Genomic DNA, 15,156 nt, shown 5'->3' with positions numbered 1-15,156 from the left:
AACAAAACAACGATAATATAAATGTCCCACACAGTATCGCGGGTGTGGAACAGTGACACATTAATCTTTTAGGGAGACGAAGAGAGAAGCTCCAAATGACCTGTTTTCACTGAGGCCTGAGGACTCAACCTGCTGGTGTCACTGTCAGAGACGAGGGGGCAAGGATACCAAGCGGCCTCCGGAGACTGGCTTTATCGCCAAAATAGATCTAAATGCTCTACAAAGTGGTTGTGTGTGTGCGTCAATGGAGGCTGCTGAGGGGAGAAGGGCTCATAATAATGGCCAGAATGGAGCGGATGGAATCCATTCCAGTCATTATACTCTATTCCAGCTATTATTATGAGCCATCCTCCCCTCAGCAGCCTCCACTGGTATGCGTGTGTCCATCTGTGTAAGTAAAGGCGTCCACATGCTTCCCATCCGAATCAATTCGGAATAGTTTGTGACGTTTTTTGTTTGTTTTGGTCTTCGGCAAGGGTTTTTTCAGCTGTTCATGCACACTTCATTTTTTCTCGAGGCAAGCGGAAGCTTGGAGCTGAACTCTGCGCCCCTTCGTTGGCCATTGGTCAACAGTAGGGATTCTTCAATTAAGTGTTTGTTGTCATTCAACGATTGATGACTCGTTTTCATGCACATTTTTTTACTTGAGAAATAGATGTAAAGCTGCACAACTAAGATATCGGCAAAAACTTCAAAATGAATGAAAGATTTATTGAATAATATTAGAATAATTGGGACGATTTTGAGGAAGTGTATCCTGGACAAACAGTACTATTGCCGCTTTTTCTCATTTTTCAAGCGAAGGTCTTTTAAGGCAGTACATAAGCACACTCGTTCAATTTGGCGCCAGCCAAACCGAAGCATGCAGAAGACTTAAGACAGACACAAAGGAGAGAGAAGAGCGAGAGATAGTGAAAATGTGTGTGTGTGCACGTGCGTGCGTGTACGTAAGAGAGGGAGATAGAGAGAGTTATGCACAGAGTGGGTACCAGTAGGAATTCCTCTTGAGCCACAATTAACCCAGAGAGACAAAAGAGAAACGCATGCCAAGAGTACAACCAATGCTTTTGTTTGTGCTGCTCCTGAAAATATAGGACACAGGCTGGGTTCACAAAGAGCAAGGGGATTGGAATTCTATTCTTTTTTTCTGAGGGAGTCTGACAGGATTCTGGCTACCTATCAAAGCTCTATAGGCTGCTATATACTATCTGTCAGCTGGTTTCTCTATGTGGGTGGAAAGAGATGGGAAGATGTGCTGTCCAATCATCGTTCACGCCTCCACCAAAAATTACCCCGGAGGCCTGGAAACCAAACATAGCACCACTGCCCTAAATGAAAAATAGCCAGTAACTCTCCACAGAAGGAGTTAAATCGCCTGCACACAAATCAAGCCCATCATGCCAAATAGTGTCCACCTGGCAAAAACTGTCCACACCCCCCGCATCACAAGGGGATCCGATGAGCTCTAGCTTCTGTTGCTAGGGCAGTTTCTAGAACTGGCAAAATTCTGAACGGCCTACGTAATGAACCAAAGTGTCCATTGCTTGCCACTGTAGCGGTCGTGGAGGACACGGAGAGTTCTAGTTTTATTTCACCTCATAAGCGCTCGCTCTGTCAGCGCAAATTTACTAACTTAAAATCGCTCTCCAAGGACAGTGTTTTGAGGGTGACTACCTGCTGACTACCTACTGCTTCAGAAGACTGAAAAGACTGGATAGACAAAATGTTCTTTACCACATGTTGCTAGTACCAGTCAAAAGTTTGATTGATGTTCTACATTGTAGAATAATAGTGAAGACATCAAAACTATGAAATACCACATATGAAATCATGTAGTAACAAAAAAAAAGTGTTAAACAAATCTAAATATATTTTACATTCTTCAAAGTAGCCACCCTTTGCCTTGATAACAGCTTTGCACAGTGCAAAGCTGTCATCAAGGCAAAGGGTGGCTACATTGAAGAATCTCAAATATAAAATACATTTTGATTTGTTTAACACTTTTTTGGTTACTACATTCCATGTGTCATTTCATAGTTTTAATGTCTTCACTACTATTCTACAATGTAGAAAATAGTAAAAATAAAGAAAAAGCCTTGAATGAGTAGGTGAGTCCAAACTTTTGACTGGTACTCTGTCATTATATAAGAAAATATTGTTAAATAGGAAGAAATATTGACATTGCTAGCTACTTATTTATATCAGCCTGCCTAGTCAGCTAGCTAGCCAGAAAGTTATATTTAGCTAACATTAGGTGGCTTCAATTCCATTTGTAGCTTGCACTTTAATGGCATCCCTCGAGGAGATTTAATTTTATTTTCTAACCAGCCAAAGTACTATGAAGGCACCAGTGATCTCGACAAGAGGCGCACCATTCGTAGGGGGGCAGAGAAAATCACAATTCAGGGTAACGTTAAGTAGCTAACTATTATTAGATCACTGGAAGGATTTAGTGTACAACCATTTTTCAATACTTGGCCATCTAGTTGGTCATCTACATGTTGCTAGTTATACATTTAGTTACAGTATATGTCTATGTCATATTGAGGTATCTAGCTATAAGTTAACCCAGAAAAAACTAATGGATAGATGTAAGCAATTATGGTCACTCCAACTGCCCTAAACTACATGTCTTCGAGAGAGAGAGAGAGAGAGAGAGAGAGAGAGAGAGAGAGAGAGAGACTGACAGAGAGAGAACGAAAGAAAGTGAGAAAAAGAATACAAGTGAGAGAGAGAAAGAGAGAGAAACAGATAAAAACTGAGAAAAACGGAGAAAGACATGGGTGGAGATGTACTTGAACTTCAGTATTTCAACAAACCTTGTCTTCCAACTAGTTAGGCAATCACATGTACAATTGAAGTCGGAAGTTTACATACACTTAGGTTGGAGTCGTTAAAACTCGTTTTTCAACCACTCCACAAATTTCTTGTTAACAAACTATAGTTTTGGCAAGTCGGTTAGGACATCTACTTTGTGCACAACACCAGTAATTTTTCCAACAATTGTTTACAGACAGATTATTTCACTTATAATTCACTGTATCACAATTACAGTGGGTCAGAAGTTTACATACACTAAGTTGACTGTGCCTTTAAACAGCTTGGAAAATTCCAGAAAATAATGTAATGGCTTTAGAAGCTTCTGATAGGCTAATTGACATCATTTGAGTCAATTGAAGGTGTACCTTTGGATGTATTTCAAGGCCTACCTTCAAACTCAGTGCCTCTTTGCTTGACATCATGGGGAAATCAAAAGAATACAGCCAAGACCTCAGAAAACAAATTGTAGACCTCCACAAGTCTAGTTCATCCTTGGGAGCAATTTCCAAACACTTGAAGGTACCACATTCATCTGTACAAACAATAGTACGGAAGTATAAACACCATGGGACCACGCAGCCGTCATACCGCTCAGGAAGGAGACGCGTTCTGTCTCCTAGAGATGCACGTACTTTGGTGCGAAAAGTGCAAATCAATCCCAGAACAACAGCAAAGGCCCTTGTGAAGAGCCTGGAGGAAACAGGTACTAAAGTATCTATATCCACAGTAAAACGAGTCCTATATTGACATAACCCGAAAGACCGCTCTGAAAGGAAGAATCCACTGCTCCAAAACCCCCATAAGAAAGCCAGACTACGGTTTGCAACTGAACATTGGGACAAAGATCATACTTTTTGGAGAAATATCCTCTGGTCTGATGAAACAAAAATAGAACTGTTTGGCCATCGTTATGTTTGGAGGAAAAAGGGGGAGGCTTGCAAGCCGAAGAACACCATCCCAACCATGAAGCACAGGGGGTGGCAGCATCATGTTGTAGGGGTGCTTTGCTGCAGGAGGGACTGGTGCACTTCACAAAATAGATGGCATCACGAGGCAGGAAAATTATGTGGATATATTGAAGCAACATCTCAAGACATCAGTCAAGAAGTTAAAGCTTGGTCACAAATTGGTCTTCCAAATGGACAATGACCCCAAGCATACTTCAAACGTTTTGGAAAATTGGCTTAAGGACAACAAAGTCAAGGTATTGAAGTGCCCATCACAAAGCCCTGACCTCAATCCTATAGAAAATCTGTGGGCAGAAATGAAAAAGCGTGTGCGAGCAAGGAGGCCTACAAACCTGATTCAGTTACACCAGCTCTGTCAGGAGGAATGGGCCAAAATTCACCCAACCTATTGTGGGAAGGTTGTGAAAGGCAACCCAAAACGTTTGACCCAAGTTAAACAATTTAAAGGCAATGCTACCAAATACTAATTGAGTGTATGTAAACTTCTGATCCACTGGGGATGTGATGAAAGAAATAAAAGCAGAAATAAATAATTCTCTCTACTATTATTCTGACATCTCTACTATTATTCTGACATTTCACATTCTTAAAATAAAGTGGCGATCCTAACTGACCTAAGACAGGGAATTTTTACTAGGATTAAATGTCAGGAATTGTGAAAAACTGAGTTTAAATGTATTTGGCTAAGGTGTATGTAAACTTCCGACTTCAACTGTATTTGAAACTTGGCAGTAAATGTGCACATTTGCATAGTAAATATATTTATTGCAAGTAAAATGTTCAGTTGACTGAAATGGACTGTTCAGTTGCCCAGTTCCTTACTGGTCATTAGCCCCTTCTCCCTAGCCATTCATCTTCTGTGCCCAATTCCAAATCAAATTTTAGGCCAGGGTTGATTTTGGAATTGGACATTGGTTTCTAGTTAGTGTTTGCATATCTGTAGGTTCTAGATTTGTGTAAGTAATATGACAGAGGTGTCCCGGAGCCCATTACACAGCAGGTTGGGGTCATCACCATATTGTTACACCTACCTGAGCCCCATCAGATCAAACACTGAAAAAATAGAGTAGGGGGTTAAGGGACTTCATTAAAAAAAAAAAAAAAAAAATCGCAGCCTATACCTTGACGTGGTGAGGGCTTTCAACTAAACCAGGCCCATGATATTGAAAATTAAGTAGCCTTTGTGTTTGCTTTTTCATCCACCACCTCTCTTCCCTTTACTCTGCTTTTGATCTCCAGGGGTTCTGCCATGTTTCAAGACGGCGAGGAGACCAGACGATGACCACCTTGAGCAAAATTCAAGCCCCCCCCCCCCCCCTTTCGAGACTGGCTGCCTGTCGAATACAAGTGACAGGAAGAAGTAGCACCTCCTGTATCTTGATTCTGTCTCTTCCATCATCCTTCAGGTCTTTCTCCTCTCCCTCCAGATGAAATTCTGCATCTAGTGACATCTGATTGCAGAACAATCTGCCCACTCATCCCATCCCTTCTCCATCTCTGGAGACCTCCTCCCATTCCTTACCGCACACATCAACCCCTCTGGTGTAAAAAATGACATACAGATATCCTTTCTTTTTTGTCTGCCATTTACATTATTGCATGTCTAATCGAACATTTAACTCAATCAATACCTGATCTACCTGTAACCTGTGTGTTTGCTTGTTTTCATCTCCGTCCCCTTCTCTTAACCCCCTGGAGTCGATTGACGCACCTGTTTCACAAGGCGTTCGCTGTTGTAAATTGTAACGTATCCCTTGATGGTAATTTGTTAGTTTAACATTATTCATTGTTGGTCTAGGACCGACAGTAGGTAGATATATATTCAACCACAAGCCATGCGAGATATATATATATATATTTTTTTTTATCATAATAGAGTTTCAGTGTAGACTAGACAAGACAAGCTCAAAATAAAAACATGCCAGCCAGACAAGCCAGGGTATGAATCAAATCGATGTGCATATGAATGGAGTGGAAATTAGCTGACTTTGATCTGTAAGGTAAGCAATATTAACGTGTCAAGCAGAATAGACGTTTCCTTTGCTATTTCCGAAACGTAGCAACTTTTAAGACATGGATTTCATGTTGATGACATGATAACAAGGTACCCAAAAGTAGTTTGAAGTAGTTTTCATCTTTATTAGCTCAACAAAAATAGTTTAAACAGCTAAATTGTCTCAGAAATCTGATTTGTTTACATAGCGGGGATTAAAAAAAAAATGTTTGGGGCTGTAATGATCTCCAAAATTCAATGCATTAGGTCATCTCACACCGCTGATATAGCAACGGACGCTAATAGCATATCGATTCCCATTGTGATGCAGGGAGGACACTTTTTGGAAGGTGGACACTGTTTGGCATGACAGGCCCCTAGAGCGTCCCAACTCAGGTGTGATGTGGCACCGGTCCCCTCTGTGTGTTATTCCCCCAACTGTATGCCATGGGTCCCTAATCCACCTGTTCTTTCAAACATTAAGGGGAAAGGTTTACATGCAAGGCACTAGCCACCCGATTCAACATAGCTACTGTGGAGAGTAGAATTAACCTTACTTGCTTTTAACATTATCTGACATAGGCATAGATTTTTTGGTGATAGAAAGAGACCAAACCACCATAGTCTACAAAATAAAATCTGTCTGTCTGTCTGTCTGTCTGTCTGTCTGTCTGTCTGTCTGTCTGTCTGTCTGTCTGTCTGTCTGTCTGTCTGTCAGTCTCTTTTTCAATTCAATTTAAGGGTCTTTATTGGCATGAGAAACATATGTTTACATTGCCTAAGCTAGGGAAATTGATAATAAACAATAAAAAATGTACAGTAAATATTACACTCACAAAAGTTCCAAAAGAATAAAGACATTTCAAATATCATATTATGTGCAAATAGTTCAAGTACAAAAGGGAAAATAAATAAACATAAATATAGGTTGTATTTACAATGGTGTTTGTTCTTCACTGGTTGCCCTTTTCTTGTGGCAACAGGACACAAATCTTGCAGCTGTGATGGCACACTGGGGTTTTTCACCCAATAGATATGGGAGTTTATCAAAATTGGATTTGTTTTTTAGTTCTCTGAGGGAAATATATGTCTCCCGTGTGGCTCAGTTGGTAGAGCATGGTGTTTGCAACGCCAGGGTTGTGGGTTCGATTCCCATGGGGGACCAGTACGGAAAGAAATGTATGAAATGTATGCATTCACTACTGTAAGTCGCTCTGGATAAGAGCGTCTGCTAAATGACTAAAATGTAATGTACATGTAAAAATAGTGTGGAATAAGGAGCCCCTTCAAAGCCTTCAGAGAAGGCCCAAGGATTTATAAATAAATGTCAAATAAAATGTTGTTTTAATTTCTATTTCATCTTTACAATCAATTTGTATGACCTTCTGATTTCATCTCTTCAATTTGCGTTGGAAAGACAAGGGTTAATACTGATTTACATTTTTTGTCATTTAGCAGACACTCTTATCCAGAGCGACTTACAGTAGTGAATGCATACATTTCATACATTTTTTTCTCCGTACTGGTCCCCCGTGGGAATCGAAGCCACAACCCTGGCGTTGCAAACACCATGCTCTACCAACTGAGCCACACGGGACTAGGTGGACACTGATTTATATCCAATCAGGATTTATTTTCATTGGTGGTCTATGGGTAGAAAAATCGAGCTCAGCCAGCCATTGGCTAGGCCTTCAGAAGCTAGACAGAAGGCCTCTGCCATTAAACTCTATCAGAGCAGAATTTTGGAGTGACAGTGGAATGAACCAATCACATTTTGACTTGTAATTGGTGGGTCTGTTAAAAAAATCTAATGGAAATGAAATGTCTATTGGTGCTTTCAAGACAACAAGGAACTCAAAAAATATAAACGAGGTCAAAATCATGACATTAGTGATCTTCAGGTCGGAGCTCTAGAAAGAGGCCTGAGTTCTTGAGTTGGAATTCTGAGTTGGATGACCGTTCAAAAAATAATAATCCCAGTTGTAGCTAGTTTTTGTCAGGGTTCCAAGTTTTTTTCAGGGTTCCCAGTTGTCTTGTTTGACCAAAACTGTCTCTCCTTCAGCGCCATGGAGTGCACAGGTATTACGGTCCCTGTCCTTTCAGAACCACAAGCCTGTCACCTTAGATGTGACATTTTTGCGGTCACTTTTGGTGATAGTGGTGTTGGGCTACCATAGGTTGTGTAAAAAGTGTGTTTTTTGTTTTGCTGGTCGAATTACTTTATGCTGGGTGTCACATGTTGTGTCCATGCCTGTTCTATCTCTGTGTGTGCGGCAGCCCAAAGCGCGGCCATTTTGATTCATTCATAATGTAAAAAAGCATTGTTCCTCCTTCACTATAACTGGAATGCTCCATCTACAGAAGATATGTTGGGCACATTAAGTGATGCTATGTTTTCTGTTATCTTCTTGATTTTTGAGTTTGATACAAGGTATTGGAAGATTTTTGATCCCTCTGAAGGTCCTATAGTCACAGTTCGCCACTGCCACCAAATGTGCCAAAAAGTCACTATTATTCTGAGTAGCCTAGTCATGGTCTGTTTCTCAAGTGTCCATGTGTGTTTTTAGAAATTGAAAAGTTGCCTAAGTGTCACGTGTAGGCAATTGGAAGGCAGTTTCAGACATTATTATGAATTGTTTTACTTACCACAGTTTTCCTCGTCGCTGTTGTCTGAGCAGTCGTCATCATCGTCGCACCTCCATATGGTCGGTATACACCTTTTGTTATTGCACTGAAACTGACCATCCTCACACTCTTCTGCCTCTGCTCCTGCAACGTTGGAAAAGACATCAATATACGCGCACCTCCCGCCATCCACATGGGCATGCGCTCAAACTGTCATTTGCGAATGAATGCCTATGATATGCACTAGCGGTTCTGGAGGGGGGGGTCAGTGCCCCTGTGACAACAATTTTGGACGCCCTTGTGGCCCCCCTAAATGTGGAGTATGAAATCATTTTTACATAACTGATGCCTGTAATGCAGTGAAGAAAACGATATGACAACAATAACGTCTAATGTAACTGGCCCCTCTAACAGTACAACTGGCCCCAGCTTGCCCCCCCCAGTTGAAATGGTCTAGAACCGCCACACAATATGCCGCATATTCATCCGGTCAGTCAGTATTGAAATAGGATTCCGTTATGAGAGTCACTTGGGGCTGTTGTTTTGCTACAATAGACACATAACCCACTTGGCAAACTGGTTGAATAAACGTTGTTTCCACGTAATTTCAACAACAAAAAAAGAAAAAGAAATGTGATGACGTTGAATCAACATGGAAAACTGATTGGGTTTGAAAAAAGTAATCAATGTAAGGGAATTTCGTATTTCTTTCACACAACTTTTAACTGAAATGCAATGGTACATTTTTGGGGTGTTTATTTCACATTAATTTCACGTTAGTTGACATTGACAACTCAACCAAATGTAAATCAAAACTAGAAGTTGAACTGATGTCTTTGCCCATTGTAAGGACCCGATTGTAAGGACCGATTCTGTAATTTATAATTATAGCATTTTAAAAGGGGGTGGGCGCACATTAGGCCTAACCATCGTATCGTTACAATGAGACAAAGATTAATGTAGCCTAGGCTACTACCACCTATGTTGCAATCATATGGATGCTGTCTCACGTCCAAGGAACACATGTCAACATTGCCAAGTAAACGCTGACGCACACATTTCCCACACATTTTCCCAGAAATGTTGATAAAACATACAGATGAAATGACCACAATTTGTATTGTGATATTTTCATTTAGTTTTCCACTAACAATGAGTGGTTCTCCCACATCGTTGCAACAGTAGGCTAGCGCATGAAACCATTCGCTACCATCCGGAGGAGACCGCGTATGGATGGATCCCTCTCTGTTTAGCTCATTACTGGCATCATCCGATTACCATCATTTTAAGGATCAAAGGAAACAGGACAAACCTTTTGAGGAATGAAGTTTCAGGGCTAACAAATGAAAGAGCAGTAGTTTCCTTATATCCGTCCACATTTCTGGAGGAGGTGATGGAGCTCATCCACAAACAAAGCCTGACCTAATATCCGTTCCTCTAGCGATGCGACAGTGGTACTTCACCGAACTAAACCTCACTAGCAATTTGAATCAGTGACGACGGCGTGTATAGGCGGGGATTGTGCCAGTAAAAATAACAATAAAGCAGTCTTTTCATTTATTTCCCCCGATAACATGAAGATGTTCAGGCCTACTGTAGACTATCATTATTTTACAACGTTCTTCGTGGAGCCAAAACATTGGCGGGAATTCCTAAAATATTCTTGTTTTTCACGCGCCAATAGGCATAAAAAGTTGAAGATGGATGCACCTGCATTGACCAAGAACACATGAAAAAACGTATTAGTCTACAGTAGCCTATTCTGTTTGCAACAGATGAAAGCAATATATTTCCAAAGTTTTAAATTATTAACTTCACAGTGGACCTTCAGAACAAAGCTCTCACCTGAACAACAGGTCTAAGGTTGAATTCATATATTTCACTAATTGGAGTCCCCTGGAAACACACAGACCAAAACTAAGGTTCTTCCTACCACGATAATATACAATAAACACATTTTCATTAATTTAACATCTAATTTAATATGTTCTGAAAAATAATTGTATGTAGGCCAACACATAAATATTTAAGCGAGAGAAACCCTTCCCTGGGGCACACACACACACACACACACACACACACACACACACACACACACACACACACACACACACACACACAGAGCGAGCGAGCGAGATATACACAATCACATCTACCCAGCCAGATTTTTTGGGGGGGCATGACAGGCAGTTAAGTGAGGTAGAGGAGGGTGCTAGGCAGAGGAAAATAGTTATACAAATAATATACATGGGATTTGTTTAGTGCTTTTCAAGGACCCAAAATCACTTTACAATTGTAGAAATAAAATAAAAAACAGGAGTCAAAACAAAACAACATCAGACTAAACAAAAACATGAACAAAGAGAGGGGTGGGCTCAAGAAAGGGAAAGAGTGTGACGTACTGTATCAGTGTATGAGGAGGGTAGGATTTGGGTTTAGAAGCAAAACCGGTTTAGGGTAAGGTGCGAGATTGGGGGTGCTTTAGGACCTTGAAAGATGGTGAAGGACTCAGAGTCACAGATGGCTGAAGGGAGGGACTTCCAGAGCGTAGGAGCAACCCTAGAGAGGTCCCTGTCGCTGAAGCTTTGGAGCTTCGACCTGGGGATGTGGGTTGGTAGGGGAGAAGAAGGTCTGAGACGTAAGGAGGGGCAAGGTGGTGAAGGGCTTTGTAGGTAAGAAGGAGGATATTGTAATCAATGTGTTGGGAGGCAGAGACCCAGTGGAGTTCACGGAGAACATGGGTGACGTGCTGCCAAGACTAAGTGAGCTGCAGAGTTTTGAACCATTTGGAGCTTATGGAGGCAGTTTGAGTTGATGCCGGAGAGTAGTGAGTTGCATTAGTCAAGACAGGGGAAAATTAATGCATGTATGAGGGTTTCAGCGGCAGAACGGGAGAGGGAGGGCCTGACTTTGGCAATGTTGCAGAGGTGGATGAATGAGGATTTGACCATCTGTTTCATGTGGTGGTCAAAAGAGAGGGTGGTGTCTAGAATGACGCCAAGGTTGCCTGTGTAGAGGAGGAAGACACAGTGGTGTCGTCAATGGTGAGGGTCTCAGCTTTGTTGAGGGTGGATTCGATGCCTAGGAGTAGGAGTTCCATTGTATCACTGTTGAGGTTGAGGACGTTTCATTGCATCCATGTATTTATTGCAGAGAGGCAGGATTCGATGTGGGTCAGAGGTGGGTTGAGGAGAGATTTGGTGCTGAGGTAGATCTGGGCGTCATCGGCATAGCAGTGGAAGTCAAGGTTGAAGTGATGGAGGATCTGACCAAGAGAGGGAGAATGATCAGTCAATGATGAGTTTATTTTGGTGTCTTGTCATTGAAAAACTGAAGGAAGGAGTGGAGGGAGTACAGAAGGTGTCGTAAATGAGGTTACGAAGGTTAAATGATTCTGCACCTGCAGGTGTTCAAAACATGTCGGCATAAATAACCTGTTTACCAAAAACACTCAATTTGGGCATCTTTTAAAAAGGGTCTGCGAGTCCCTCGGTGACTTTGCTGTCCCCACCTGCGTGCATAGTTACAGAATCGATTCCCTTTTGACACTGCCATATCTTTTTAACAACCCTAGTCTTAGTAGACTCTTCACCAAACTATTATGCAAAATAACACTCTTCGGCTACAGCTAGGTAATGGCCACATATGAGTGAACAGCATTACTACTTCCCCTCATTACCCACCATGAAACTGTTATTGGTCTTGCCCAACACAATGAGGTTGCTGCACTGTGGCGAGGGAGAAAAAAGTGCAATAATCCGTATCTACCGAACGAACGATGCTGTCAGTCAAATCTAGGGCACGACCATTGCTGACAGCATAATCAGTCATTTTAATGGAGATAAACTGAAGCGGAATTTATATTCTAGTGCTACAAAAAAATAAAACTGAGTAGATTACTGAGCAGAGTGCTGTGCAAAGAAAAATACAATAACTGACTTCAAGACCTCCATGGAAACCTGCTCTCGCCCCAGTGAGCAGAAGCAGAAATTGGGCGCCTGAATATCACTGATTAGGGGTGTCTCATTCTCCACAGGGCTATGGGCAAGAGACATCTGTTCCCTTGCCAGCTGAGAAATACTGGAGTACTGTACTCTACACCTCTTGAAAGGTACATGCACATGATCTTCAATATTTTTTTAAAGTCAGTTAAGATCAAATTCTTATTTACAATGACGGCCTACCCCGGCTAAACCCTAACACGGATGACGCTGGGCCAATTGTGTGCCGCCCTATGGGAATCATGGCAAGTTGTGATACAGCCTGGAATCGAATTAGGGTCTGTAGTGACGCCTCTAGCACTAAGATGCAGTGCCTTAGACCGCTGCGCCACTCAGGAGCCCAATATAAGGATAAGTGAATTATAATCATTCTCAGACAAAGATGATGTTACACTTGTTGTCACCGTCTCTGTGTCATAATTTAAAAGTGTTAAAATAAAATAAAATTCACTCTCGGGTTTAAGGTGTAATGCTTAGTTATGTAATAGGCATGGGAAGACCACAGGCAAAATTTGGATGCAAAAATATGCAAATGTATACCTAAATATAAATAGTCTCAAACCTGTAAGCCCACTCATAGAACAGAATTGCTGGCCACAGCACAACCGAGAATGATAGGTGGCACAATGTTGTGAAATCACTTGGAATTTTTAAGTGGCAGAAATTCACTAGATCAAATTGGAATCTCATCTACTGAAGATAACGCAGACGGAATTTAGTTTTCAGCCAATTTGCCGCCGAGAGTGAATCAAGATTGAATGAAAATGCATTTGGCACACAGAGGATTAAGTAGGAGGCACTACATAATATATTGTGTGTGAGTGTGTGTATCTGTGTGTGTTTGGTTTTATTATCCTTGTGGGGACCAGAAGTTCTCAAAAGGATAGTAAAACAAGGAAAATTCAATGGTTGTTTTTCAGCGGCAGCGACTGGGAAACTAGTCAGCATCGAGGCAAAGATGAAGGGAGCAAAGTACAGAAAGATCCTTGATGAAAACCTGCTCCAGAGCGCTCAGGACCTCAGACTGGGTTCACCTTCCAATAGGACAATGACCCTAAGCACACAGCCAAGACAACGTAAGAGTGGCTTCAGGACAAGTCTCTGAATGTCCTTGAGAGGCCCAGCCAGAGCCCGGACTTGAAACCGATCAAACATCTCTGGAGAGACCTGAAAATAGCTGTCCAGCGGCGCTCCCCTTCCAACCTTACAGAGCTTGAGAGGATCTGCAGAGAAGAATGGGAGAAACTCCCCAAATACAAATGTGCCAAGCTTGTAGCGTCATACCTAAGAAAACTCGAGGCTGTAATCGCAGCCAAAGGTGAGTCACCAAAGTACTGAGTAAGGGGTCTGAATACTTACGTAAATGTGATATTTCCGTTATTTATTTTTACTAAATTGGCAACAATTTCTAAAAACCTGGTTTTGCTTTCTGATCATGGGGTCTACACACAGTACCCCATAATGACAAAGCAAAACCAGGTTTTTAGAAATTGTTGCCAATTAATACATTTTAGAATAAAGCTGTAACGTAAAAAAAATGTAGACAATGTCAAGGGTTCTGAATACTTTCTGAATGCACTGTATACTATTCCATCCACGTATTCTTCAGATATACTACATATTCTATCCACATACTGCCCATAATGTCTATACACTATACATCCTATCATATATATATATATACAGTAGAAGTCAAAAGTTTGGACACACCTACTCATTCAAGGGCTTTTCTTTATTTGTACTATTTTCTACATTGTAGAATAATAGTGAAGACATCAACACTATGAAATAACACATGTAATCATGTAGTAACCAAAAAAGTGTTAAAAAATCCAAATATACTTTACATTTTAGATTCTTTAAAGTAGCCACCCTTTGCGTTGATGACAGCTTTGCAAACTCTTGGCATTCTCTCAACCAGCTTCATGAGATAGTCACCTGGAATGCATATCAATTAACAGCTGTGCCTTGTTGAAAGTTAATTTGTGGAATTTCTTTCCTTCTTAATGCGTTTGAGCCAGTCAGTTGTGTTGTGGCAAGGTAGGGGTGGTATATAGAAGATTGCCCTATTTGCTAAAAGACCAAGTCCATATTATAGCAAGAACAGCTCAAATAAGCAAAGAGAAACGACAGTCCATCATTACTTTAAGACTTGAAGCTCAGTCAATACAGAAAAGTTCATGAACTTCCAAAGTGTCTTCAAGTGTAGTCGCAAAAACCATCAAGCGCTATGATGAAACTGGCTCTCATGAGGACTGCCACAGGAAAGGAAGACCCAGAGTTCCCTCTGCTGCAGAGGATAAGTTCATTAGAGTTACCAGCCTCAGAAATTGCAGCCCAAATAAATGCTTCACAGAGTTCAAGTAACAGACACATCTCAACATCAACTGTTCAGAGGAGACTGTCAATTCAGAGGAGACTGACAATTTGCTGCAATGAAACCACTACTAAAGGACACCAATAAGAATAAGAGACTTGCTTGGGCCAAGATACACAAGCAATGAACATTAGACTGGTGGATATCTGTCCTTTGGTCTGATGAGTCCAAACTTTTGATTTTTGGTTCCAACCAACGTGTCTTTGTGAGATGCAAAGTAGGTGAATGGATGATCTCCTCATTTGTGGTTCCACTGTGAAGCATGGAGGAGGAGGTGTGATGGTGTGGGGGTGCTTTGTTGGTGACACTGTCTATGATTTATTTAGAATTCAAGGCACACTTAACCAGCATGGCTACCACAGAATTCTGCAG

General features: G+C 41.3%; 1 protein-coding gene across 1 annotated transcript in view; it reads right to left on the bottom strand.

Moving 5' to 3' along the window:
• LOC106568715 (low-density lipoprotein receptor-related protein 8) overlaps positions 1 to 10,025 on the bottom strand; it is a 169,381-nt gene extending 159,356 nt beyond the window's left edge. Inside the window, exons 1-2 of the mRNA XM_014139291.3 lie at positions 9,719 to 10,025; positions 8,428 to 8,550 (exon numbers count right to left, since the gene is read on the bottom strand). Of these exons, the coding sequence (XP_013994766.1) occupies positions 8,428 to 8,550; positions 9,719 to 9,785 (190 nt within the window). The 5' untranslated portion in view covers positions 9,786 to 10,025. The remainder of the gene's footprint in view (positions 1 to 8,427; positions 8,551 to 9,718) is intronic.
• Positions 10,026 to 15,156: the final 5,131 nt, after the last annotated feature.

This window comes from Salmo salar, chromosome 14 (assembly GCF_965601325.2).
Source record: "Salmo salar chromosome 14, fSalSal1, whole genome shotgun sequence".
Classification (NCBI taxonomy): domain Eukaryota; kingdom Metazoa; phylum Chordata; class Actinopteri; order Salmoniformes; family Salmonidae; genus Salmo; species Salmo salar.
Note: the sequence above shows the minus strand (reverse complement) of the source record. Positions and strands in the feature narration are given on the sequence as shown.